At 36.5% G+C, this 26,214-nt stretch overlaps 1 protein-coding gene across 1 annotated transcript; it reads right to left on the bottom strand.

Moving 5' to 3' along the window:
- Positions 1 to 653: 653 nt before the first annotated feature.
- CLNK (cytokine dependent hematopoietic cell linker) lies at positions 654 to 26,214 on the bottom strand. The gene is made up of 15 exons (XM_053976802.1): positions 26,143 to 26,214; positions 23,521 to 23,683; positions 21,670 to 21,746; positions 21,324 to 21,369; positions 19,118 to 19,146; positions 18,755 to 18,774; positions 17,191 to 17,319; positions 14,271 to 14,298; positions 11,434 to 11,452; positions 10,338 to 10,401; positions 9,174 to 9,214; positions 7,111 to 7,244; positions 6,696 to 6,773; positions 6,409 to 6,564; positions 654 to 1,137 (listed from the first exon to the last, which is right to left on the bottom strand). The coding sequence occupies exons 1-15, from the start codon at positions 26,212 to 26,214 to the stop codon at positions 1,009 to 1,011; spliced, it is 1,185 nt and encodes a 394-aa protein (XP_053832777.1). The 3' UTR covers positions 654 to 1,008.

Here is a 26,214-nt window from a genome sequence, read left to right as displayed (position 1 = left end):
GTTCTAAAGTAACTAGGTTATTGTAATACAACTTTTTTGGTATATTACAATAACCTAGTCAAACTTCTGAGTGTGTTTAGGAAGATTATCGATGCTGTGCAGAAAAATCCCTTCATGTACATATGGAATTGTAGTTTGCCTTCACATACATACAGAATTTAGCTAGGCTTCCAAAACTCAAACTGTATAAATAAATATTTCTGTATTTTTTTTCTGGAAAAATAATCACATTCTCATGTTCTTTGCTCATACACATTGGAGCATGTTTTCTTGCTGGTTTTGAAGTACATCTACTCTTTCTACTTAAGATTTTTATCTCTACATTTGCATATGGTATGAATTCAAAGTGACTGTTTGCATAATGGTCCTTCTATGTAAGTGTTTGAAGGCTCAGGTATGGCATACAAATATCTGCTACTTAAGCTGAAGAGTAAGTGCTCATTGAATAATAGAATTTACATAATTACAGCTAGTTTTAAAATCTCCAGTGCCTGTAAGCATGAACTGACACTAACTTCAGTGGCAGCTGAGCACAGCTTGTTGTTGAGCAAACATATGCACACCACATGAAATTGTTAGACAGTGAGAACTCTGACACACACTCTTTCATGCGTATTTTTAAAAGCAAGATTATTTATTTAATGACTGTGGTATATTTTATTAGGTTTTGCTACTTAGCGGAGTTTCAGTGACATTTAAGTAAGCAAAGGCAAGTTTCATTTTCATCTGAAGTTAGAAGATAGGGTGCAAGATAAGCAAATTGGTCAGTCATTGTCAAGGTGTCAGGAGTTGGTCTCAACACCTTCCTGTGAATTAATATGTTGACATATTCTTTACTTGTATCCTCAAAGTGAAAATGCAACAGTCAAAAAATGGAGTAGATCTGTAATGCTTCATTATATTATGGGGAACTCCTTGCTCAAAAGGCAAATCTGACTTTTGAGACATTTCAGTAAGTGTTCTATTTATATCTGTACGGATGAATCAGTGACAATAAGGCAGAAAACGTCAGCATGATTTGAATGGATGTGTGAGGTAGCATTGTTCTCTGTGGTTTCCTGACTGATCCTTTCCATCAATGAGCGTTATGGGAACGGATTTGTAGAAGTCAATGATCTCTTCCACTGAATTAAATTTCTGGGGGGAAAAAGATAGTAATCAGTGACTGAAAGTGAAATTGCTATAACTAATCTATAATTTAATCTATAACATTAAAATACTTGCAAATGACAATATTAGAAATAGGTAACATTTTCCATGGAATTATGATTAGAATGAAAGCAATTCTAAAATGAAAAGCACCATATTTTGATCCTTACATTTCTTTTTTGTGTCTCTGTCATGTGTAGGACAAAGCAACTAGCTCCTTAGGGCAAAAAGGGAGCATGTCTAAAATGAAGTATCACCTATAAAAGGTTGTGATGCCAGATGTGATGATAGATATTGAAATGATGAAGCAACTATAAATTGTTACTAGTTTTTTTCCTGCCACAAGTTACACTTAATTAGCAGTACACGATATTTTACACTGCAAGTTTCAGTGTACCTTATGAAATATATGCTTTGTTTTCCCATTCAGATTATTGAGACAGTTGCTATAGAATCCCTTTGAAGTATGGAACAAGAAGCATCTTGTTCTCTCACACCCAAAAAACTGACATTCTCCAGGCAACTCCTAAAGTGATAAAGGTCTGGTTCAAGGTTGCTGACCTGATCAAACAGCAAGAGAAAGCTACACAAGGTGTTAATTCTCATCTGCCCGAGTGGAAGAATCCCCTTCCAATGATTAGCAGTCCTTCAGTTTAAGTAGTTCTCTTCCTTGTGTGTACCTTCCAAGCTCCCATCACACCACAAACATCATATCAGTGTTTTCCTCTTGAGCTAGTTTTTGTACTCATTGGTATTAAACCACCAGAACTGCACACAGTAATGCAACCTTACTTTGACATTAATACTTACCACCTACTTATATAACATTTCCTGTAAGCATGGCTCTTAATTCTACACTTGGTGGTGTCTCGTGGTACTGTCTCGCACCCCCACCTGATTCACACCAAGTTTATAACAGAATCTGATCAAGGATGTGATTTGGTGAAACTGTTGCTGTATTAAGAGGAAAATGTTTTGATCTCAAAGCCAGTATGGTAATTCAAGTTTTCTTATGATAATTTTTACTCATATGCATTTGTTTTACTTTGCTGTTTCCTCTTTGCTTATGTTCAAAGTCACTGTTGCTACTGAAAACTGAGGCAAAACTGTGGTCTGTATTTCATGCCTTATGAAAGTAATCCTTTTTTTATTCTAAATTAACTCTTCCAGCACCAGTTCTTTTCCTGTTTTTGAATGTTTTTTTCTGGTTGGGAAGTCAAAAAGTCTACTGTGATTGTTCATCTGCTTTGGAAATTTAATTAGGCTTAGGTAGGTTAATGCCACATTGTTCATTTTTCTAGTTGCATAGTAATGGGTAAAAAATGTCTCAGAATTTTATGTCCCCGGCTCTTTTAATGGAACTCCACGTTTTGTTAGGTGTAAAGACACCTAAAGACATAAAGATGAAGAAAATTCAGTATTTGATTTGTTTCCTTTCACTGTTGAAGAGACTCAGCCCATCTCTGCTGTCGTAGGAATTCTCTATCTGCAGGTCTACAGCCTGTTCTGGGGAGTTGGAAATAGGGAGTCAAGGATTGCTCCTGAAAGGTGTACTCTGAATTGTGTTGGGAAGGTGGTGAAACTCTGGGATATGTTGCACGTCCTCAGTGAGACCTTTCATCACTGAGCTGTGGACAAGATGCTTATCTTGTAAACCTCTCTCAGTTGAAGGTGCTGGCTGTTTGTTGTGCCTCTTTTCCTGGCAGTAACTGTTGACATAACACTGTCAGTGGGAGGCAATGTGGAAGTGCTCTCTAATCTGCTTGGATGGGCCAGGCCAGTTTGGTAGCTGCTGAAGGTGGGTGCAGCTAATCCTTTTGGCTCACATAGAAATGAATTGAGTGAAATGGTGTGACTGCTATGACTTAACAGTTTGAAAAAGGTATCTGCAAATGCAGTGGTGAGGATGGAGAAAGTGTTTGTGGATGGAACAGAGAGATCCAGAGATACACGTCAGGCTCTGCTCTAAACTTCTTTGTAAAGCAGGCACCAAGCGGAAGAGAAGCCTACATCTGCCTTTCATTTTGATGCATTTTTAACTGCATTGGGAATTGAGACTGATGCTACAGACATGCTAAAACCATGTATTTTGTGTGTGGCAGATCTAGTTTTGAAAAGGAGATAAGAAAAATATGTAAATTTCATGTCATGATCAGCTTTAAATGTGAGCAAGGTTTGTATTTCATCATTTTCAAAAGAACTACACAGATGAAAAAAGCCAGTATTACAGGGATCTCTGGATCTTTAATAGTGAAATTGTCTGGAGTAGAGGAAGGCAACAGCCAAGTAAAGGGTGCTTTGTTTTGAATGTAAATTCCTAAATTCCATGTATACATCATTTTGGGGATCTGCTCTTTATAGCTTTATGTAATTTGGCCTTTAGAAAGCTCAATATAGCATATTAAAGATGTACGTAGGTGTGAACATCTGTGGCTAAATAGCTAGCAAAAGATGTAGCTCCCCTAAGAGAGTAAGTGATTTTTTTACCCTTCTATTTATTATATTAGAGTTTGATACTAATTTAGCTTCATGGAACTTCAGTTACTTTTACCATAAAAATCTGATGATCAACCCCTTTTTTCCCTCCTTATGGGAACTAATGATAAAAGCACTTACAAGAGTTAAATGAAATACATTTTAAAAAATAACTGTTAATTTTAAATGTTGGTGATAGATACAATATGTTAACAACTTGTAGGCTGTATAGTAAAAATTGAAAGTTGCAATAAGATAGGGAAAACTTTGAATAATTATTATTATTTATGTGTGAGGAAAAAACGTGTTTTTAATGGATGAAAACAGACTAATTCAAAAGTGAAAACGCACTGCAGAAAATCTATTAAGACCAAACCTCTGAATAAAATCACCAACTGTGGAAAAATGTAATAGGTCTGCACATGTTTGTTGGTGTTTAGTTTTCTTTCTCATTGGCTGGTGAAGAGGGAATACTCAGCTAATGTAGATAGAACAGCTAGGTCTGGCTGCACTGCAAAATGTGGTGTAACAAATGGTATCCCTGCAGAGGGGCAAAGCAGAGTGCTCTGGAAAGCTTTTTAACAGGTACTAAAAATTACAGGCAGCAGTTTTCTGTAATTCACAGCCTTACAAAGTGTTTTCACTCTCTTTGGGAAAAAAACCTTAGATGAGCTGCAAAAATTGAGGTGAGAGTTTTCAAGAAAGAGCCCTTTTGGGGAACCCTATGAGATTGCCTGAGATGGAAGAAGCTCTTCTGAGCAATGTTGGTGCCGCTGATTGTTCATTACTGCTTATGTGCTTTGTTCCTGGTTCTATTTTCGTGTCTACTGCTGAGAATAATACATAGGAGTGGAACATTGCCACGTTTGTGATTCCCTGGCACAACACTTAGTTGACCAGCAAAGCAATTACGATTTTTTTCTGTTGTGCTTGATCCAGGGGAAGATTTGAGTTAAAGAGAAGGAATCCTCAAAGAAGAAGGCATAAGTTAGGCAGTTATGATTACACATTTGGCCTGGTAGAGCCACGTCTTGGATGCACTGTGTGTTGTTAACTAGATGCTTGGAATCCTTATTTTGGAGTTGTACTTTGCAATTTGACTAATCAGTCCAGACCCACTGTTTAAGATATGTACTGTCTGTTCAGAAGTTGGAACAAACAACAGTCACATATTTTGGTATTTCCTGAGACGGGAGGGATCGTGTTCTCCTTCCTTTTAGTTCAGTAAAAATTGTTGATGTACTGTTCAAGTAATTTTCCAGTTACCTTAATTGTTAAAGTGAATGAAATGAATGAAACTAATGAAAATTTAGTTCTATGTCTTTATTCTCTAGTGAGAATACACATATACTACATTATGCTCTAGCGTGCCTTATTTCTGTCATTGTTTCTGTTCTGAGCCTGTTTGTATTAGAGCCATTACAGGAAGACTAAACAATGTCAGAACCATGGAAAACTAAACTTGCTTTCTCCTAAGTCACACTAAAATTCCAGGAAATCATCTGGGAGTTTCAGTTCAGAAATGCAGCCAGTGCTTTATAGAATACTGATGGTCACTACAGCAGCACCAGGATGATGCAGTACAGTTCTTGATTTGTGCAACCATTCAGCTTCCAAACTGTTTCACTGTGCTTGCATAATGAAGGATTTTTCCCCCCTTTATCATTAAACAAATATCCCTGAAGAACAACTTGCCAGTAAACCTTGTTCCTCTTTTGAAAGCTCATGAATCCTATCCCATATTTTCTAATAAAAACTGTAATATAAATTTTGGACCTATCAAATGCCTTAAATCAGCTTGGGTCATTTGTGATTTCAGGCTTTTTAAAGTCTATCTATACAAAAGGTAAGTTCTGAAAAGTATTGACATGCATGAAAAGGATATAATTGAAGATTCAGCTACAGAGTTTTTGCTGCTTCAGATGAGTTGGATTTGTGTCAGTGATTTCCATAGCTAATAACCCATAGGAGGTTGTTGCTTTGCTTTTTTGCTCTGCAGCTGAGCATTCTTGTTGTGTTTGTCTTTTTTAATTTTTTTTTTGTTGGTTCTTTTGTTTTAGTTTTGGTTTTTTGTTTGTTTTGTTTTGCAAGTATCACATTTTTATAGAGTTGACTTTCATGTTAATGTTTTTTTTCCTTGTGTTAAACACAAGAAAACTTGCAGATACAGTGTTTATTTAACCATATATGTAGAATAAGAATTAGACTCTTATCATGACTATAATTGAATTTAATTATGTAAAGAAGCATTGCTCGTCTAAAGGGATTTTCTAATTGAAATTTACCATATCTGAAAGACTGATTGCTAGGGACCCACATGATTTAATTGCTTCTGAATATCCATGACAACTGTTTTCCTATTGTTTCATAGCACCGAGTCCTGCTGTCAGATATGCGGAGCTGTATATATTTGAAAACACCTGCTTAAATTATCACAAGTTTAAAAATATGCTAAAATAATAGATATACCAGAAAAGGTAGAACTTCTCTTTCCTTTTTACTTTGCAGGTGTTACTTTCAGTAGATAGAAGTATTGTAAGTACTTAGGAGATTTTTTTAATTGATTAAAATCTGAATTTGACCATGGTATGCAAAATTTGGTATTAAGTTATGTTGAAGCTGCTTGAAATTTGAGACACTTAAAATGAAGGTATTGTAAAAGAAACTTTTATGAAACAGCAAGTTTCTTATGTGGGAGAGTTTGTAACTAGTATTTAGTATTAAAAACTTGTGAAGTGTAACATAAAAGCTATAGGCTGTAACAGCAGATGGCATTTTACTTACACACTCTCCTCTGAGCCCTGTTCCCAAGGCGTATTGTTGGCTTTCTTCCAGGAATCGTACTTTAATGTTGTATACTCTTCTTCCATAATAAACAACCAAAACGTATGGTTCAGCCTTTGATTTCTTTGAACAATCTCTAACCAAGAATGTCTCATCCTGAATGATACAGATTTAAATTATGGATGGTGTGGTTAGTTCACAACAAAACTTGTAAGCCATTGTGGACAGTTTACAGAAGTTTTCCCCCAAGAGTTTACCTCCCATGTTTTGAGATAAATGGTACTTACAGTGTTTTTCTGTAACAGTATCTTCTCTGCTTTATGACGATCATATTCTCCAACGTACCACTCACATTTGTTTAAATCCTTAATTTTAAGATAGCATAATCAGTGTGTAGAAATTAACAAAAACTGGCAGAAGAAAAATGGTATCTAATTGTATCAGATTGTATCTAATCTGCATTTAAAGCACATGCAGCACAGTATACAATGGTAATGCATCTATATGGAGAAATCCAGATAGGAATTGTTAATCAAATTAGACATTTAAATTCTTATCCATGGTTTCAAGAGCTCACATTGGACTTTCTCAATGGTGCTGAACACCCACAGCTTTCATGGGGGGGGTCAGGGATGGTGCCATATACTGTTAATCCAGTTCCCCAAAAACCTGTAATTTTTTTGTAGCAAAGCTGGTCTTTACCTTTTCAGTGGGTTTGGGAAGAGATTGCATTTCCTGTTCTACAAGCAAATGTTTTGATTTATTTTTGCATGTTGCATATGATGTAGGAGGTGGTGGCTTCTTCACTGTCAGATTATCTTCACTTAATGTGGAACCTGTAAAAGTAAATTCAGAAGGAAAAGGTTGCATTCTTAAAAGCTGTAATTTAATTTTATACTATGTTTTACTTAGTAATTTTGAGAATAGTACTTTTAATTTAGGGTATTGTGATATTAACCTTAAAAATTTAGAGCTTTCTGTGAAGAGTGGTCTTGTGCTAATGCAGCATCAATGATTTCAGATTAATGTCCCCAGAGATTTAACACATAAGATTCGTGATGGATTTTAATTTACTTCAATCTGACAGGCTATTGTGCACACAGCAAAATAATAAACTATTAATAAAACAGCAAATGCTAAATAAAATACTAAATATGGGACAAGGATAATGGTTCATTCTGTTCTACTTTCACCTTTTGAATCCCTTTTATTTGTGTTGGATCCCAGTTACTGTTATATTGGATCATATTAAAGCCCCTCATTATTCCATTGCCAGCTAGCATTTTTTCTACCAAGCTGTTGAAACCTCAGATGATTCAGAAGTTCTGCCATGCTGATGAATTTCAGTTTTCTCTGTGACTTGTTTCAGTTAACAAATTCAGGACCAAGGGGTAAGGTTGCTCTTGCGTTAAGGAGGAGGTGTTGGTCTTTGGCTGTGTGTGCCTGCTCCTTGCAGTGCTGCTGTGCAGGGGCCTGGTGGAGCTGAAATCTCTCCCAAAGCAAATGTGATTTGCTGTCTCTACTGGCTAGACTGAGCTGCCCAGGTCTCTGTGGAGCTAAGGAAATGCAGGGGTTGGGTCAGGAACACAAGAAGTCATGTAATACAGGAGGCTTAGGCTGACTCTGAGCATGCAGAAACAGCCTGAGAAAAGCAAGGGCTTCCTTCCAATGTAAATTTTCAGGTATGTGACATGGGGAAAAATTGTTAATTGAACATAAACCCCACCATATTCTGCTGTATAACAGAAAACAGTTTTGTGTTTTTCATGCAATGCTGGTGGGAGAAATGATCCAGTTTCCATTTTGAAAGTAAATGAGAAAAATGTGTTTATCAATGGCCTCCCTCTTTTCCTTCTGGTTACTGTCACCAGAGACAGTGCTGTTTGTCAGGTGGTATTTCATTGTGCTTTATCTGTTCATGCTTTATCAGTTTATTACTGTTATGCCAGTGTAGCATTTGACAATATTAAATTTTACTAGGAAGACTTTCTTTTACAGAGGGGAAGCGGTTTTCACGGCCTTTCACTGTTCCATTCATATTTGTACAGTGTTCTGATTTATAACTGCATTACTTTTGTTTTTAAAACAAGATCCACTGATAGCAGTAGACAAAGAGCCATGATCTTCAGCAGGCAGTCAGTCTGTTCAGTATTGAAATCACTGTTCAAAGGCCTGGCACCAGACATCAGCCTTTTGTTTCTGCAATCACTTTGACTTGTCAAAATGTGAAATATTCTTACTGTTCAGCTTATTGGATCATGATTGTACCATTTTTGTTTGCATTGCATTTTTAGTGGCTGCCATCCTCAGATTTTTTTTTTTTTGAAGAGACTCCACTGCTAGGACCATAGTGCTGTATATTTTTTGCAGATTTTTTTTTTCTGGTGTGTCTTAAGGTGTGGGACAAGAAGGGTAAAATTAAAATTCTCTTGCAATGCTTATGTACCAAGTCTGGCTGAGATGGAGCTAACAACACCTTGTCAAGAAATAAGATTTAATAACATTAATATTTGTTCTTACAATATTTCTAAGCCAAATATAGACTTCAAAGGCAATTATAGGGTAGCAGGGGAAACGCTACTTATTTGTTCTCTCCCTGTTGCTTCAGGAGGGCAAGGAATTGACAGAGGAAAAAGGATACTCTGCTGTCCCAGAGAGCCTTTAGGAAAAAGTATCCTTTTTCCTCTGTCAAAAGGCTAAAGGCTGTTTCTTACTCTTATTTTTCCATGTTAAGTTTGGCTTTCAAAGCAATCTTTAGTTCTTACCTGATCTGCAAATGTTTTTAGATCTCCGTGTACACTGAGGGCTAGGAAAAAGCAATGAATAGAAGTAATGTCAGAAAAATATTTCTTTTAGTGGCAGTGTAAGAGTCAAATTAGAGAGCAATGCATAGCTGTGCTTCCCCAGAGTACCCCTTTCTCTTACTGATGGCAGCTTTGGGCCTTCCCAGGTTTTGGGTGGTAATTGTGTATTTAGTGTCTTTTGACAAATTTCCCTTATTTTCACGAGCCACTTTTTCAAGTTGCATTGAGTTTTGGGTATTTTTACTCTCCATAAGAGTTCCATATTTTAAGTGCATGTGTAGTGAAGCTTTTGTTCACTGCTAATTTCAGCTGATGTTCCCAGTGCCGCTATGGGAAGATCCAGGGAGCAGTTCTTCCCTGCCTTTTCTGATTTTCAAGACCGCTCCTTAGTGGCTGGCCAGTTAGTACTTTGTTGTGTTACACTGGGAGGAATATTGACCAAATAACTTGACATAACAGAAGCATAAGAAGAAAGAGAATACTAGGGGTCACAAATATGGCCATATTTACTCCACACAATAATATTATCCCAGAGAAATGCCGTTATTGTAAACAACGCTACATGAGAGATTCTGTATTTGTCTAGGACGGATGTTAAGTCATTCATATACTTCCTGTGCTGTCTCTTATATTTTTGGGGTTTTTTTTTGCATATTTCAGTAGAAAAGAGATTACAAACATTTAGAAAGGAACGATTTGTATAGGTCAGAAAAACAATGTAGGTCTAACTATGGAAGATCTCTGTGGAAGAATAATGGGCCTTTGGAAAGCCAGGTGTGTATCCTTTGTAAATAAAAATAGAAAATGAGGGGGAGAGGAAATGCTGAGGCTGGAGATAGCAGAACTTCTTTATACAATATATTTAACACCCTATCACAGAAATAGCGGCAGAAATGTAATACAGCAGCATGCTTTTAAAGATAAAAATTGGCTGTGCAATTACAATAGCTTGAAAGCAATTCCCAAAGATGTTCATGTCATACATCAGGGCAAAACATATCACTGCATGGCATCAGAAAGTGGTAGCATTTTCCTGTTATTGCATAGTGAAGTACAATTTTCTAGGGCAGAATGTTTAGTCCTTGAAGCATCCAGTACAAACTCCTGAAATTCTTCTCTTCCTACCTGGCTTCAGGAGGATGCTGTTGTGCTTGAAAAGGTACTTCAGGTTTCTTCCTCAAACTTGTAACTGTTAGTAAAAAGGATAAGAACTTAGTATTTCCTCTTGTATGACAGCATCTAGGAACTACTGTGAAGTAAATTAAGTAAGTTCATACATGAGGGTGAGGCAGTTCAATAGAAACCTTAAAGGGCTGTAATCAGTCTGGCTTGAATGAGTCAGGTAATGATTTCAGTGGGAAACATTTGGACTAGTACTGAATGTTACATGGGGGATGTTACAGGGTTTGCTGATGCCAAATATGGCTTCACATAATAGTAAATAATGTAGAATGTTGCACTAGAAGTATATGGAGAATTCATAAATCCTTTTTATAGGACAGGATAGACATTGAATTTATTAATGCAGTCGATTCTATTTCTTGCTGAAAATCAGGAAATAGTGCCTTAATCCACAAAAGGAAAAGCCAGAGGAAATTATGAACTTATTAACACAAAGTGTAAACAGCATGAAAGCCGTGTAACTTGTACCTATCTTCAAAGTATTTCGGAGTAACGTTGTCATGGACCTTTGTGCACCTGGACTCAGTGAGTGGTTTAAGCCTTTTTTTCAAAGCTGTATGTACATCTAAAGAATTGACATGTTTTTAGGACATTGGAGGTTTCAATTTTTAATTTTTTTTTTTTTAGCTTTGAAAGCCTAAAGCTTTTAAAAAACTTTATTTCTAAATTCTCACCCTCGAATAGTGGTAGAGCAGCAAGATTGACAGAAGGATGATGTACTCTGTGCAGATCTCTTTTGGATATCCTTCTCTTGTTTTTTTTAGGCACCAACACTCTTATTTTCCCCAAAACTTTCAGACATTTGCTTAGGACAAATGTGTTACCCTGGCTTCCCAAATAGCTGTAGCTAAGGCCAAGTTAAGTTTCCTTTATTCTGCTGATCATCAGCAACTGTTGAGGTCTCTCTAACTCTCCATTCTCAGCAGATGTATACCTGGGGGATATCTCTTGTTTCAGTTAGAATTTTAATGATAGAATATTTTAGTTTTGGAATATAAAGCAAAGACAAGAAGTTATTATCATATTATTGAATACTGACCTTGTTCTCTTCCAGGTGCCTATATAAAATGATAACATAGTTAATATTTTTCTTTGCTTTTGTAACTTGAATTTACCCCAACAGGCCCAACTGTCCACCAGTTTAAAATAATTTGTAGACATTCAATCATTAATACCTGATCACTTTGTCAAAAACAAATAATGAATACTGATCTCAGTCTGCTAGCAAAAATGAGAATTGAACTTTTTAGGGGTGTAAGTGAACGTGGTTTACTGCGAAGATCACCATTTCATCATGACTGTTAATGATCAATTTAACTTACAATATGGTTTTCCTTCCCTGATCTTGTATTAAATTGAGATTGATTATGGTTGACTGGAGAGACACAAAGATTAAAATCAGTCACTTCTTTTCAGGCTCCTTAACTGACAGTACAATTATTTTACTGTCATGGCAGATATTTCATTCAAAATCACTGTGTGGAGAGTCTTAATCTAGCATATTGTGTTAAAAATAAGAATGGCAGCTTTCTAAATATTGGAGTTTGGCTCCTAAACTTTCACTTTATTTCTTTATTATTTTGATTCACAGATCAAAATGATGGGAATATAAATTATTTTGTTTGTTAGTTTGATGCATCTAAGACTATAATACATAAATATTAAAGATAAAAATAGGGTGTTTTTTTTTGGTAGATATTGCATTTTGAACCTTCCTTATAAGTTACTTCCCCAATAATGTTTACCTATTACTTAGTAATTTCAAGTCTTATTCAGGCTGGACAAGACCTGGGCAGGTCCTAGACCTTGCTCCTGCTTAAAGCATGGAGAACTGGGAGATGAGACCTGAGTTCTCAGAGCTTTAACCAGCTGGGTCTTGCCAACCTCCCAGAGTGCAGATTTCACAGCCTATCTGGGAAAGCTCTTTCAATACCCTCATAATTAATTTTTCTTCCCTATTTATGATTGAAACCTTCATAATATCAAGATTGTTGCCTTTGGTACTTCCACTGTGCACTCTGTAAAGCACCATGCTCTCTGCCTTTTTGACAAACATCTCTCAGACACTGACTGGCAGCTGTTGGGCTCCCCCAGGGCTGTCCCCTCTCCAGGCAAAGGGAGCCCAGTCCCACCAGACTCATTTCACAGGGCAGGCACTGCATGTCCTGCTGACCCTGTGCTGACCCTCTCTGCTCTGTCAGCTTCAGCCTTGAGCTGAAGGTGTTGTCTAATGAGTGATAAGTAAAAGGGAATAGTTCCCTTGTTCTCTTGGCAATGCTTCTGTTGACACAGCTTGATATGCTCTTGGCCTTCATGGCTGTCATGGATACTACGCCAGTGGCTCATGTTCAGCCTTTGGTCCCCAGGTCCTTCTGAGCTGAGCAGAGGGCTTAGTTCATTCTTAGGTAGCATTTTGACTTTATCCTTTCCAATTTCAAGAGGCTCCTCAGTACCCTTTCCTGTCTGGCTTCTGGTGAAGGGCAGTCCTTCTCTCAAACCTATTGACCTGCTCTTTGGTATTTGAAACCCTGACAAGGCAACTTTGTCTTCTCCAGGTCACACTGAAACTGTTTAGGCCTTCATATCTATAGGAAAGGGAAGTGATCAAAATTAAATTTTATCTTTTCCATGTCATGAGACACACAATATTTCTCCTTAGGATGTAGCCAAACTAGGAGTCTGTTAAGAACTGAGGTATTTGTGCAGCTGTACAGTGTCCAGCCAGAAATATTAATTACAGCTGTAAGATATTTATTTTTCTTGGGAGCGTTTTCACATTTGGTTTGTAATGAGTCAGTATCCAGGACAAGAAAAAGCTTTTTTTTTTTTTTTCTTAAATATTATCTTTCTTGCCAATATATAATTTTTTTTAAGCAGTAAGTGTTGATTACAATATTGCTATCAAACCATGTTTTTGTCATCATCTTTCAAACTAAAGCTTCTAACCAAGAGGAGTGAGGTTTGGGGCAGCCTCCCAGTCAGAACTGTGAAGGAAAACGCAATGGATTTAAAAGTTAGACAAATCTGTAGATTTGTGCTTCAGCCTGCTGTGGAAGGAAACAGTTGGGATTAACTACTATAGATTCCTTTCTTCTGTTCCCTTTAATGAGAAAAAAAAAATTAAAACCAATTCAGTAGGAACACATTAGTGCAGGAACTAAAACATTCAGTAAGAAGCACAAAATGCTATAAATGATAACCTCTTTCCAAATTTTACAAACATCCTTTATCACTGCATGATTGTAGGGACTGTATCTCTTAATAAGTTTTATAGGAAAGCACTTGTCATAACTGAACTCCCTTATTGGTAAAACCGTTTCCTCTGCTTTATTTCATTGGTCTGAGTAGAAAGTGAATGGGGAAGGAGAGGCAAAAGGGAGCTGGGGAATAGCAGTTAAAACTGGATTTAAAATTTGTCCATTTTTGTTTCATATTGAAATGGGTCATCTTATATTTGAAGTATTTATATTATATTAATGCTATTACACTCCTCTGTTGACTTTATAATTTCAGTTTTCTGCTTGTAAAATGTATGTGGAATCTCTGTCTGAAGGAGAGTGTCTCCTGCTGCTCCCTCTTCACAGGCATCCACATCAGGCAGTTACGAGAGATGCTTTATGTGCATAGTTGGACAGGTAGCTTTGCACTGTGCCTATGTTTTTATTTCTGCAAATAAATTCAGAAACTGACCCCTTCAGGAAGTAGCAGTATTGAAATTGCAACACACATTAAAGATGGATGCTTTTATGGCACAAAGCTAATATGACTTACAGGGTTTTTTTTTAACCTAATAGGCAAAAATACTATTACATACTGTGTAGCTGTGGAATGTGTTTGGCTTTTATGGTCCTAATACATACAAAGATGAATACTTACTTTATTTGATTCCTTAACAGATGACTGTCTGGAAAAGAAAGAATAATATGCAAAACTTTTAATTATGATAAAATAAAAATCACTTTGAGTACATCATCACTGATTACATCTTGACAAGGGAAGGATTTTGCTACTGCTAGAGGAGTTCAGAGGCTGGTTATTTTTTACATGAATTATTTTCTGGAGAAGTATCTAGGACTTCCTTAAAAAAATAGCATCTACTGAATTCATTATGGTAAAATACAACTGTGTTAAGGATTTATACTGGGAGGAGGGGGAAAAAGAGGAGTAACAACTTCAGCACTTTTCATTTCATGCCAAAAGGTCTCATTACACATTTCAGAATCAGCTATAAATGGAAGTAAGTTCCTTGAAGACTGAAGAATTAAAAAAATGAAACACTCAGAGCTGAAATGGAATGTGTAGAGGAAAGGAGGTGCAAAACAGGGAAAGATGAGTGGAGAATGTTCATCCTGGCCCTCATTAAGTAGGTGTTAAGGTATTTTTCTGCCTTTTGATATGACTGATCAATAGGAATATCATCCTTTCCTGGGAAGGAAATATTCTCCTTCCAAAAAAGTGGACGAGGTATTGAGTCTGGCATCTTTTGTTAGATGTTTTGATTGTGATGAAAGCTTACACTTTTTAGCAGTGTGTATCTCCTAATAAAAGAGACAGGGTACCAGATTTTACAAGCTATTTAGCAACATAAGGTGTGAATAAGCATCTTGTAGTTTTTGGAAGGCTCTGAGATTTAATCTCTGTTTAGCCTATCTCCTGGACTGAAAAAAATATGACAGTGAGATATTTTGCTAAATCAGTCAGAAGACAAAAGGAAGATCTCGTATAGGAAACTCTGGGAGCTATTTTTCAACAGTGACAAGGGCTCTTGTCCTCATGTCTGTGTTGAAAACATCAATCAGCATGGAGGTCTGAGGCAAGAAATTTGAAAATTATCTGTATTATCCAAGAAGGCTAGGAGAAAGGACAGGAACTGTTTTGGTTTGGATAGTTGTTTTTGTGTTAGTTTCTTCAATTTGTTAGCTTGGTCCCCAGGGCCATTACTTAATGTGTGAAAGCCATATTCAGGACACTGGGTGTGTGGTAAAGTTCCATGACATTAAAGATGTGCTTGCAGGGCTGGCCTCCACCTTCAAGGGACATGGCCCTTGCTTACCACAGGCATATAAAAGTTTCAATCACATCAGAGCTTCTAATACACATTCCAGGACCCTGCACTTGCCTATTTTTTTATAAAGCTATTTTTTAGATTGTATAAATAATGATGTGTTAAATTTTATAAGTCTTCCAAATTTTGTTGGAAAACAAGACTTGCACTCCTAAATCACATCTATGGTTGGACAGCTTTGCTTACAGTCTAGCAAAGGACTGTAAGCTGTGGTGCCATACTCCTTCCCTCTGCAGCTCATATGTTTTCTTCTTACAAAACTGTAACTGGACTGAAGATGGGTGAGGAATATTTTGAGTGAAGCGCTTGTGAGAAATTTGTCAATGCCTCCCCCAGATATTGTGTTGTCTTATTCTGTTCCACTTCTGTTTTACTTATGTGATAAAACCCCCTAGTACAATAGACATGACATGTATTTATATGACAGAATTTGGCTTTATAATAGGACCTTTTAAATCCAAGTGCTCTGCATACTAATATCAGCTGGCAATGTGGATTATAACATTTCTCACAAAGCTTTTACTCTGTGCTGCCTTACCAAGGGAGGTGATCAGTCATGGGAATTGGAACTTTGTAACTCTATGTCAGGTCTTGCATCTGAATATGAAACTACTTCATATTAATAAAATGTCTTAGCATCCAACATATTTTGGAACCTAAGCCATGAAAAAATTTAAGCATCTTTCAGGAAAAAAACACCATGCCAATAACCCATAATTAGAGCTCACTCAACAAATTTATACTTTAAGCCAAAGATTATTTGCTTGATTTGTAAGCTTATTTTCCCCCCAAAGGATTTGAAGTGACCTCTGTAAAATGAAGCAAAATTCCATCCTGATGAGCTGAAATTGAAATAATTTAAGGAAGGATGCACAAGATTGACACAGCTTCTGGCTGCTATAGGTTTTTGTCAAGAGTCATTTGAGCATTATACCCCATGGCCCCTGGATTCCTGTTCCCAGCATGTGTCCAGCACTGTCCCCTGTTATGAATGTGCATTGTGGTCACACAGCAGGCACACATGCACATCTGCTGATGTGGCAGTGAGCAGAGTGCTCATCTGGCCAGGTACGTTTTGTGTGGAAAAAGCAACCAGACTCCTTACCTGGCATAAGCATGTGCTGGGTCATCCAGTTGGGCACACATGGGCTTCAGGTGGCTCATCCTCACTGCCATGTCAGAATGCTGAATGACCACGGGTGTTGTGTGGCTGAGGAGTGCAAAATGAAAAGGGCAAGAAGTGATTTGTAGCTTGGATTCATTGGTCTCATGGGCTGAAGCCAGATTTCTGCCTACAGATGAGTAATTTCTTTTGCTGAATGTAATGTCTTTGGGATGTGGAGTGAGTTTCTGTATCTCTGGTGCAGTCAGTGTGTTTCCCCATCATTTGATTCACTAACTGTGATAAGTAAATAGCATTTTTTGTACTTAAAAGTGGTTGCAAGACCTCTAAATATTATTAAAGAAAAAAAATATTAAACAAAATGTTCATGAAAGTCATGAAAGTTCTGTCTGCTTTTCTACTCCTTTACCATTATTTTGTCAGTTCTTTTTTTTTTTTTTAATGCCAGTGTCACATTACACTAAATACCACTTCTCTCAATTATTCACAGCTGTCTAAAGAATAACTTTCTTAAGCAAAAGCAGAGGTGTGACAGAGGTAAAATTTTGTGGTTTGAGCAGACAGAGTGTTTTGATTCTCGGGGAACAAAGATGAGGAATGCACTGTACCTTGTGACATTTGCTGATATTGGAAAGGTGGGATCTTGACTGAGCATGTTCCTCTTGTGAAAGACCTGGCTGCTTATTCTTGGCTCTGCAGGAAGGGGCTGATACTGCTTTGGCAGCATCTTCAGAGGCCTAGAGAAGTCAAAAGAGACCTTGAAGAGCTATTAGGGAATAAAGGAGGTGCAGGGACTGTGTTTTAAGTGCAAGTTCTAGAAGTAAGAGACCACAATTTTCTGAGAGTATTTCAATGTATTTGTGCTAAGCCAAGCTCAGATCCAGGAAATCTTCAGGTCCCTTCAACAGCAACGGTAATGTTGGATAATATTCTACATTTGCAAGACATTGCTGCACTGTGTTTTGTGCCACTAAATACTGATTTTGTGTGCCTCACCAGTGTGTGCCGAGTACAGCTCTGCAGTGTGGATATTTCCAGGTGGGCATGGCTGTATATATGGTCCAGTGAACACAATCCAGTTTCAGACACAGAGGAAAATGTTCTTTATCCCAGAAAACTCACAGGTAACATGGGCCTGGTGTTTTCTGAGGGATGTGGGCACACCCTGTCTGTGCTCTGAGACCAGGCAGTCACAGCCCAGCTCCAGCTCCATGGAGAGGTTGGCTGGACAAAACTGGAGGTGCATCCACGGTGCCTGGCAGAACTGCTTTCAATGGTGGGAGCCTTGTGTGTTTGCACAATATATACCCAATTTAAGTCAAGTGAGAGAATTAAGAGCCATTCTGGCCACTATAATACAAACAGAAACAAATTTTTGAAATTTTGCAGAATAGTGGATTGAGAATGTTCTTATTCCTGCACTTATTCCTGGTTTTGAATTTTTGAAGTTTTACTGCCCTTTTATGCTATTTCATATTTTTTAGAGTCAAATCTAAATATGTAATGTTAATCATATTTCAAAATTCTTTTTATCTTTTAGAGCAGTCAGTGTAGGCATGGAGAAATAAACTTGCCATTCCTAGATGACCTTTTGAAAGGATTTTTTAAATTATAGCAATTTGAGTTTGACAAATCAAGAAGTGATTAATTTTTTTATTTGTGGGCATATCATACAAAAATATATTTGTGGAATAGAGCTTGGTCTATCTTCTGTGGGAGTAAGTGGAAATATTCCAGTTGATTTCCATACATGATTTAGATGTGTATCAAAAAGCACTGGCAAATTGATTTACGTGAGAATGAAGTCAATATTATCACAGTGAACAGAGCCTAAGGCACCAATAGAATTGGTGGAATATTTTTTTTTCCCCAGCAATTTATATCTGGGTTGAACCAGATTCGGTATTTCTAGGCTTTTGACTTGTCTGCAGGCACAGCCAAGTTGGTTTTGAAGATGCAGGCCTGAGTTCCTGCTATGAATGCTTAGAGCTCGTGTTTTGTTCTCCCTAATTCCATATCAGAACCTGCTAAGTCCAAAGAGAGGCAGCAGCAAAAGGATGCTGGCTCACTTCCAGTCACCTCATTACCATGAGCAGCACAGATGGATGTGAGCATTCATTAGCACTGAGTTCCCCGGGGAGCACAGGTAAGTGATCTCTGATGTGATCTTACCGTGGGGGAGGTGTAGGCTCCTGGAAAAGAGAGGAAACAAAAATCTCTGTAAGCTTTCCCCCCCCCTGAGTTTACTAGAGAGAAATGTGAAGAATTTAGATTAAGTAGACATGCCTGTGTCAAGAGTCAAAGGGTTTATGTGCTCTACAGCACAAAACATCATTCTATAACATGGCATTTTAAAATCACTGAGGAATAAAAGACATCCTCATGTGAATGCTAGTGAGTGAGGTAATGTAGGAGTGCAGCTAGGAGTTCTCTTTTCCTTTAGCTAGTGCTAGCAAAATGGCAGCCTGCTTTTAAAAATCTATTAAATGGCAAAATAACCAGTAAAAATTTTAATTAATGAGAGATTCTGCTTACCTGGTACCCATGTACTTTCATTCTTCCTCCTAAGAATAATTACAAATAATTCTTAGTAGAGAGCTACCCATATAATTCACAAATGAAGTTACAGCTTTATTCTGTTGTTGTTGTTATTATTATGGGCAGTCCAACCCCATTCCTTGCCCTCTCCTGGCTCTACCTATAGAACTCTGCTCTTGATTTCAGAATGAAACATTTGAGAGTGATATTTATTCACGTATTATAAATTTAAATATTTATCAGAGACCTTATATACATATCTATATGCTTATTGAGTTAGGGATGCATTTTTTTGTCTGGTCTTATTTTTGTATAGAAATTTATTAAAATACTGGAAACCAATGAAATAAATTCCATTTTTTTCAAACATACCAAAATATGACTGATTATTTAAATTAATATCTTACTACTAAAAAGAATCTTTATTTTTGCTATGTTGAAATTATTTTCCTAAGTTCTACATGCTGAAATCCTAACTAATGCAAAGGACATGCAACATATCTCAAGTTCTCCTTCAAATAAACCATAACAAATTGCTCTGAATAAAATAATGGCAGCTTATATGTTTAACATGTCTAGAAAATACTGCTGAAAAAAATCTTCTATGCTATTTATGCCATCTTGTGGCAAGGCCACTTAATAGCACTGGGCATGAGAAAAAATTTTAGGAAATATTTAAAAACAGTGTAGCTATTATGTAAAAATAATAGTGCTCTCTACAAGCACTATTCATTCAAGAAATACTAAAAATGAGTATCAGTTGCATTTTCAAACACCAGAATTTGATTTACCTTCCTGTATTGGCCTTGGTTCATCTTAACATCAGCACACATGACGTGGAGATATGTAAATCCAACCTACTAAATCCTGGTGGAATTCAAAGCTTTAAATAAACTGGCAAACTCTCCTTGCCTACTGATTTCTGCAGATTTTGAAGCTGGCTTACTTGAATTTATCTCAATTCAGGTTTTTTTCTGGGCTACATGGGGATTTGCTCACAAGAATCAATCTAACCTTTCATTTTCAACCTATATAGTGCTTACTTTCTCATCATCTGTAGGAATTACTTCTCTCTACATTTTGCATTACAGTGTGAAATAAGGGGGAAAAAAAAAGCAAATGCTGTTTTACATGGAATTCTTTGAGTTATTTTTCTGGCTGATCAAATTATAATACTTTCTAAAAATCAGCTGTTACAGCAAACACAAAAGGGTCACATTTTCTTGGCTTGGCAATTGCAGTTTTTTTGACCATATTACCTTGTGGTTCAAAGATTTGAAAACGGTAAGATAAAAAATACCATTTCTTTTCAAAGATAATTAGATATTTAATCCTTCAGTAGCTGACTTCATGAGGTACTGCTACATCCAAAGTAAATGAAATATAAAAAAGTGTATAGAAAACTACTTTTAAAACAATCCTACAACTGAGTGAAACTGTCAATCAGAGGATTTTATATTTGGACGTTTCATTAGGTTCTTGAAGAATAAGATTGCCTGTCTCTGATTTCACCACGAGAAATGGAACAAAAATTAAAGGTACATTTTTGACTCAAAATTAAAGGATTTTGAAGCAAATTTAGGCTTAAAGCAGCAGAGAAAAAGGTATGCTAGGTGATGTACCACACCATTAGCATATTCTGAGTAGGTCAGAACATTGTCTAAAAGCCTTTGTAAATGGTCACCCTAGGATGTAAATCCCTAGTGGGAATTGCTAAAGTTGGTATTACTAGTTAAAATAGTTATTAGATTATGTTTTACAATATATTCATGGGAAAAGCCTGAGAAGGATAGGGAGTGAAAAATAATTATATTATTAGAAGTAAAGCACAATGGGGATCTTGCAGCCTTTTGGTGAAAAAGTTCAGGAGACACCGGCTTCTCCCTGCCCCTATGTCCTTACAATACAGCAAAAAAGAAAATCTTATTTTTAAACTGAAGGGCTTTTTTTCCTCCCCCCCCAGTAGGAGCAGGGAACTCCTGAGATAAAATATATCTCCTTCTGTAAATAATTACTTCAGTGTTAGATAGTTGAAAGAGTATTGCAAAATTTGCAGGATGATTGTTTTGGAAAGCAGCTGCTGTTCTGGAAACTGTGTATATTCTATTATGTGTTATCTCCGCCTATGTACAAAAGATAAATATGGAAGTAGAAATTACTATTTCTGTTGGCAGAAATGGGTAGATTTTTTAAAAAATTATACCTCTTATATTTGGCACTGTTCTCAACTCCGGATCAAATGTGTGAATCTGTTAATAAACCAAAAGAAAGATGTGATGTTAGCCATCATTCTCGAAGTTATGGCCAGTAGAAAGGGTGCTGCTCCTGGCTGGGATGCCTCTAAGTCTTAGCAGAAGCCCAGCAGCCAAGGAGTGAAAGCAAGAGGCGAGGGCATCTGTGCAAAGTGAAACAGGAACAGCTCACAGGAACTTGGGCTGCCTGGTGCAGATGAATGTGATGTGGCTAAGACTTTAAATAGACTGCACTTTGGGGCATATTACAGAAAAGGGGAAATCTGTTTATGAATAAGGATTAGTATCTTCACTTACGGCTGAGTATTGAAGGGGCTGACATGGGTTCTCGCTCGTTGGGGAAGTGGTACCTGAAGGCCTTAAGCAACGTGTGTCTGCAAAAGAGGAAGAAAAATCAAGCTTGAGTAATTCAGTAATATAATGTGTGAAGAAGGAGGGGGTTTTAATGTTCAAAATGTGTTTTTCAGGTCAGGTCTCATAATTTATATAGCATTTTAATTTTTTGTGTTTGTTTGTTTTTTTTGGTTTTTTTGTTTGTTTGTTTGTTTTGTTTTTTGTTTTTTGTTTTTTTTTTTTTTTTTTCCCCAGAACTTAACAACCATTTTAGCAGCTGTATTGAGAATATAAGCATGACCCTGGTAAGATCTTGATGGTTAATGTCCCCACTGTGGTTATAAATAAAAGCATTCATAAGCTGGTAAACAGTTAAGGCAGACATTTGACCTTAACTGTGGTTAGATTACTGAATTTGTTTTTCATTTGAACCTTTGCTCTTGGCAATGACGTCATGTTGTTCTGGTTTTGTGAGGGTTGTAGGGGTTCTATTCTCTAGGTAGTATTTTAATTTTTACTTTAGCTTTTAGTAAAAACTGCATCCCTGACCATCAAAAAGAAATGCTCAGGTTGTATGCTAACATGTGTTTTTCAGTCATTAATTTTACATCTCAAGGGCACTGATATTTATCTAGAAAAGATGGAAAAAATGTTAGCATTGAATTTTACCCTTTTTTCAGTCCTTTCTTCACTCTTGTATCTTGCCACGTTGTAGTTACTGGGCATAATACACAGGCAAAAACCAGCTTTTTGTTTAATGTGTTTTACCTTAAATCACAAAACTAAAACTATGTCTTTTGGCTAATTCAGGACAATCTTACACAAACAGCAAAAGATGCTGACTGCTAAATGAAAGTTTTTACTACTAACCAAGATAAAAACTGTACTTGGAATTCACTTCAGGTTTCCAAATAAAATGGACAAATTAGTCTTGGAACATAATGTAGAATATCTGCTTGTTCAGACTGATTGTGATCCTTTCACACACTGATGAATTAACTCACTTTAAAAGCCATCTATTTGTTTAGACATCAAACAATCTCCCACAAAAAATGAGTAGAAAATGTCTTTGCTGACTTTGATGTGAACTGAAGCAAGCTATCTGGTTTATGGTTTCCAGTCTTTGCTATCTAGGACTCCCCTCCATTTTTTTAACTATTTAAAACCTCTGGAGTGTTTATATTGGATTGGAGCAATGCACAGCTAGGATGACATTTCACTTCCATAAATGGGATATTAATTGGCTCTGTATGTTTAGGCATTAAATGTGACTTAGAATAGCTTTAGTAAACCAAAAGATGATTATGCAGCTACCTTACAAAGTTAAGAATGTTTGAGAAATACACTTAAAGTAATTGCTTATTACTGCTATTTAAAGCATCAGAGAACTCCTTTTGAAAGAATACTGCATTATCGTCTGGAGGAAAGTTTAGGGTGTTCTTTAATATGTTTTCCATCTTAAAGAATTCTAGGCTTAAATAGCAGTGAGATTTTCTGAAATGGCTATGGGTTTGATCAGCCAGTTTTTTATACATTCCATGGGGAATGGGATAACAGAATTTATCCCATGAAGGTAATATTAAAATGAAAAAGCAGTGTGTAATTATTAATTTAGCATAATCTAATGAAAATCAGGGTAATTGTTGAATATGAAGAAGCAGAAAAAGCTCTTGTCGTGTTTCTGCCTACCCATGTTATTTTCCAGTTGAACCATTTAATTAAAAAAATATATATATCTGGACAGAAAACTCCAAGTCTGTACTGTTCCTCTATAACTCTAGGTTTTGTTCAGTTTCCACAGACAGAAAACGTTACCTGCATATTCAGATTCTTGTAGAGGTTTGGCAGGCAGGATTCTCAAAGAATGCATGGCCTCCAGCACTGAAGAACTTACAGTCTCGTACATATTGTCTTCCTCCTCAGATAGCTCGGAGGAAAACTGTACATCACTCTTGCCCTTCATGGTCAAGTATTCGCTCTGGATAGAAGAGGACATATACAGATAATACAAATAAATTTAAGCTCAAGATTGATTTCAGCATGGAAATATATGATTGCCATAACCAAACATTTTGGTGCATGGGAAATTTTCTGATGAAAACTGAAGGGTTGGAAAGTAGTTGAGGAAGTGGTTTGAGTGCCTAAATTTTTAATTTAGGTTCATGAAATAGCCATTTGGGAGACAGCTTAAATGTCTCTCTGAATTTTGCCTCTCTGCTCTGGAAAAATAATGTGAGTGTTTAATTTATGACCATTACATTTGAAACTGTATCTTTTATTATAATATTATCCATGTGGTATTTGTATTGTACTGACTGTTTACATATGTTACTTGCAAGAATATATTAACTAGCTCATCACAAATGTCACGCTTCAAAATAAAAACATACGGTGTTTCAGGGAATTTGTGCTAACAAATGTGCAGTCCAAGTGACTGTGATAGTGAGTATGCATTGAACAGTGGAATCCATGGAAATACGGTGCTGAGAGTGACTCAGGATGTCTCTGGATGTGTCTTTACACTTGTATAGGTTTGTTCAAGGTTGTGTTCTAGAGTGCTTCTCCACCCTTCATCTTCACTATTTACTCACTGAAACATAACTGCTGGCTTCCTTCAGCACAGAGCCAATATTGCTGCTGAGCAAACTCGACTGAGGATACCCCATGCCTCTAGAAGTCATATTTTGTTACCAACAGTGTAGGTGCATCCATGCACTTGGGTCTTCTGTGATGCTTTGTCTATTCTTAAATTTATTTTATTCTCAAATTTATTCCCTGATATTTGTTTTATTCTCATTACTAATGGGGAACCAATAGCTTCCTGACATATCTTCTTCTACCAGTTAACTGCCCTTTCAGTTCATGCTTTTTCTCTTGAGTGCTAAAATTTAATCCAATTTGTTTTACTGTCCAAGGACACTAAATAAATTGATAACTATCCACACTATCCACTTTATTTCAAACTTTATTATGCTAATGCCTATAATTATATATATATTTTTTTTTCTAAGAAATAAATATGCTTCATTAAATCTTTCCTGGATTGTCAAGCAACTTAAAAGACTTTGAATCTCGTATCCCCAGTGTTACTTTCCTGTGAGCACACTCCAGGTTGTACAGCTCTTTGTTACAACATGAGGCAGACCTCCAAGAAATGTTCTTTACAGTACATTGCAGGGTGAGGTTTGTCCTCATGACAGTACATAAAATCACCACACCCTAGACAGACCCTGCAGGGTACCTGGGTTTTCAGGCTCTTCTCTGCACCATTCTTTCCAGTTTAATAGCAGTATTGTCAGCTAGGCTGAGAGTGGCTGTTTTGTCAATCAGTTGTGCAAGCACTTTCACCTAGATGAAATAATTTTCATCTAGACCAGGCATGTATTTGTGAGACTGTCTTCTGGGAAATATCAGAGGCCTAATAAAAAGCAATATATAACATATTTACTGTTTTCTTTCTCATTATTGTAGTCATATTTCTGCTGAAAAGGAAATTACTTTTAGTATGAGGAATTGATGAGATGCTCTTCGTGTCACATTAACAATTCTTTACATAATCAAACTTATTATTTCCAAAATATGTTTGTAATAATCTTTGTTTAATAATCTCTCCAGGTACCAAATAAGTCCTCAGGATTTGCTTTCTTTCTTGGAAGAAATTGTGGTTACCACTGTTCTTTTCCATAATTTTAGAAACTCAGGACTCTGGAGAATTCCCAAAGAGAATGAATTAATATCCCAGAAACTTCTTAAATAATTCTTTAAGAGTCTTAGCATAAGTAAATTATTTCCTGGCCATTCCTTCCCCATTCTACTCTGTGCTGTTTTTGCCTTCTATTTGGTATTAATCCCATATAGGATCTGATTGTTATTAATCATTCTGTGAAATATGAAGCTGTCAAAATATTGATTGCATCAAATTTCTTAAGTCATCCTTCATTTGTCCAACTTGCTTATAAAAACATAGACCCGTGCTTTATTTTCATCTTTTTGTGATTTAAAAGGTATTTACACTCTTTTCTTACATGCCTGAACTGAAACTCAAACCCATATTTCAAATACAAATGGAAAGACATTGAAATGTGTTGTTTGCTTTTCAGCTTTCATTTGTATTGCTTACATATTTAATCTTGAGGTTTATGACTTATATCCTTGTTTAGCTTGACTCCTGTTATTTTTACCTGATCTTATGATAAAGGTGTATTTTAGATTCAGCCCATAAATGGAGAATTGGCGAGTGAGTCACTTCTCCAATCTAGATCCCACTAGAAAAAAGTAAACATTCTCATCTATATTTCACAATTCTTATGCCTTATTTTGCATTAAAAACCAGTGATGATTGCATTTTTTTTTGTTAGTATTATAGCTGAGATGATATTAACATACATCAGGAAGTGAAAAAAAGGTAAAATTTTAGGAACAACATGTGGTACTTACAGAATGATAGGTGTTAGCAGGAATAGTTCTCTTTTCTGTATGAAATGGAGAAAAGCTGTCAGCAGGTCCCAT

The sequence above is a fragment of the Vidua macroura genome, chromosome 4, assembly GCF_024509145.1.
Source record: "Vidua macroura isolate BioBank_ID:100142 chromosome 4, ASM2450914v1, whole genome shotgun sequence".
Classification (NCBI taxonomy): Eukaryota; Metazoa; Chordata; class Aves; order Passeriformes; family Viduidae; genus Vidua; species Vidua macroura.
This window is presented reverse-complemented; position numbering and strand designations above follow the sequence as displayed.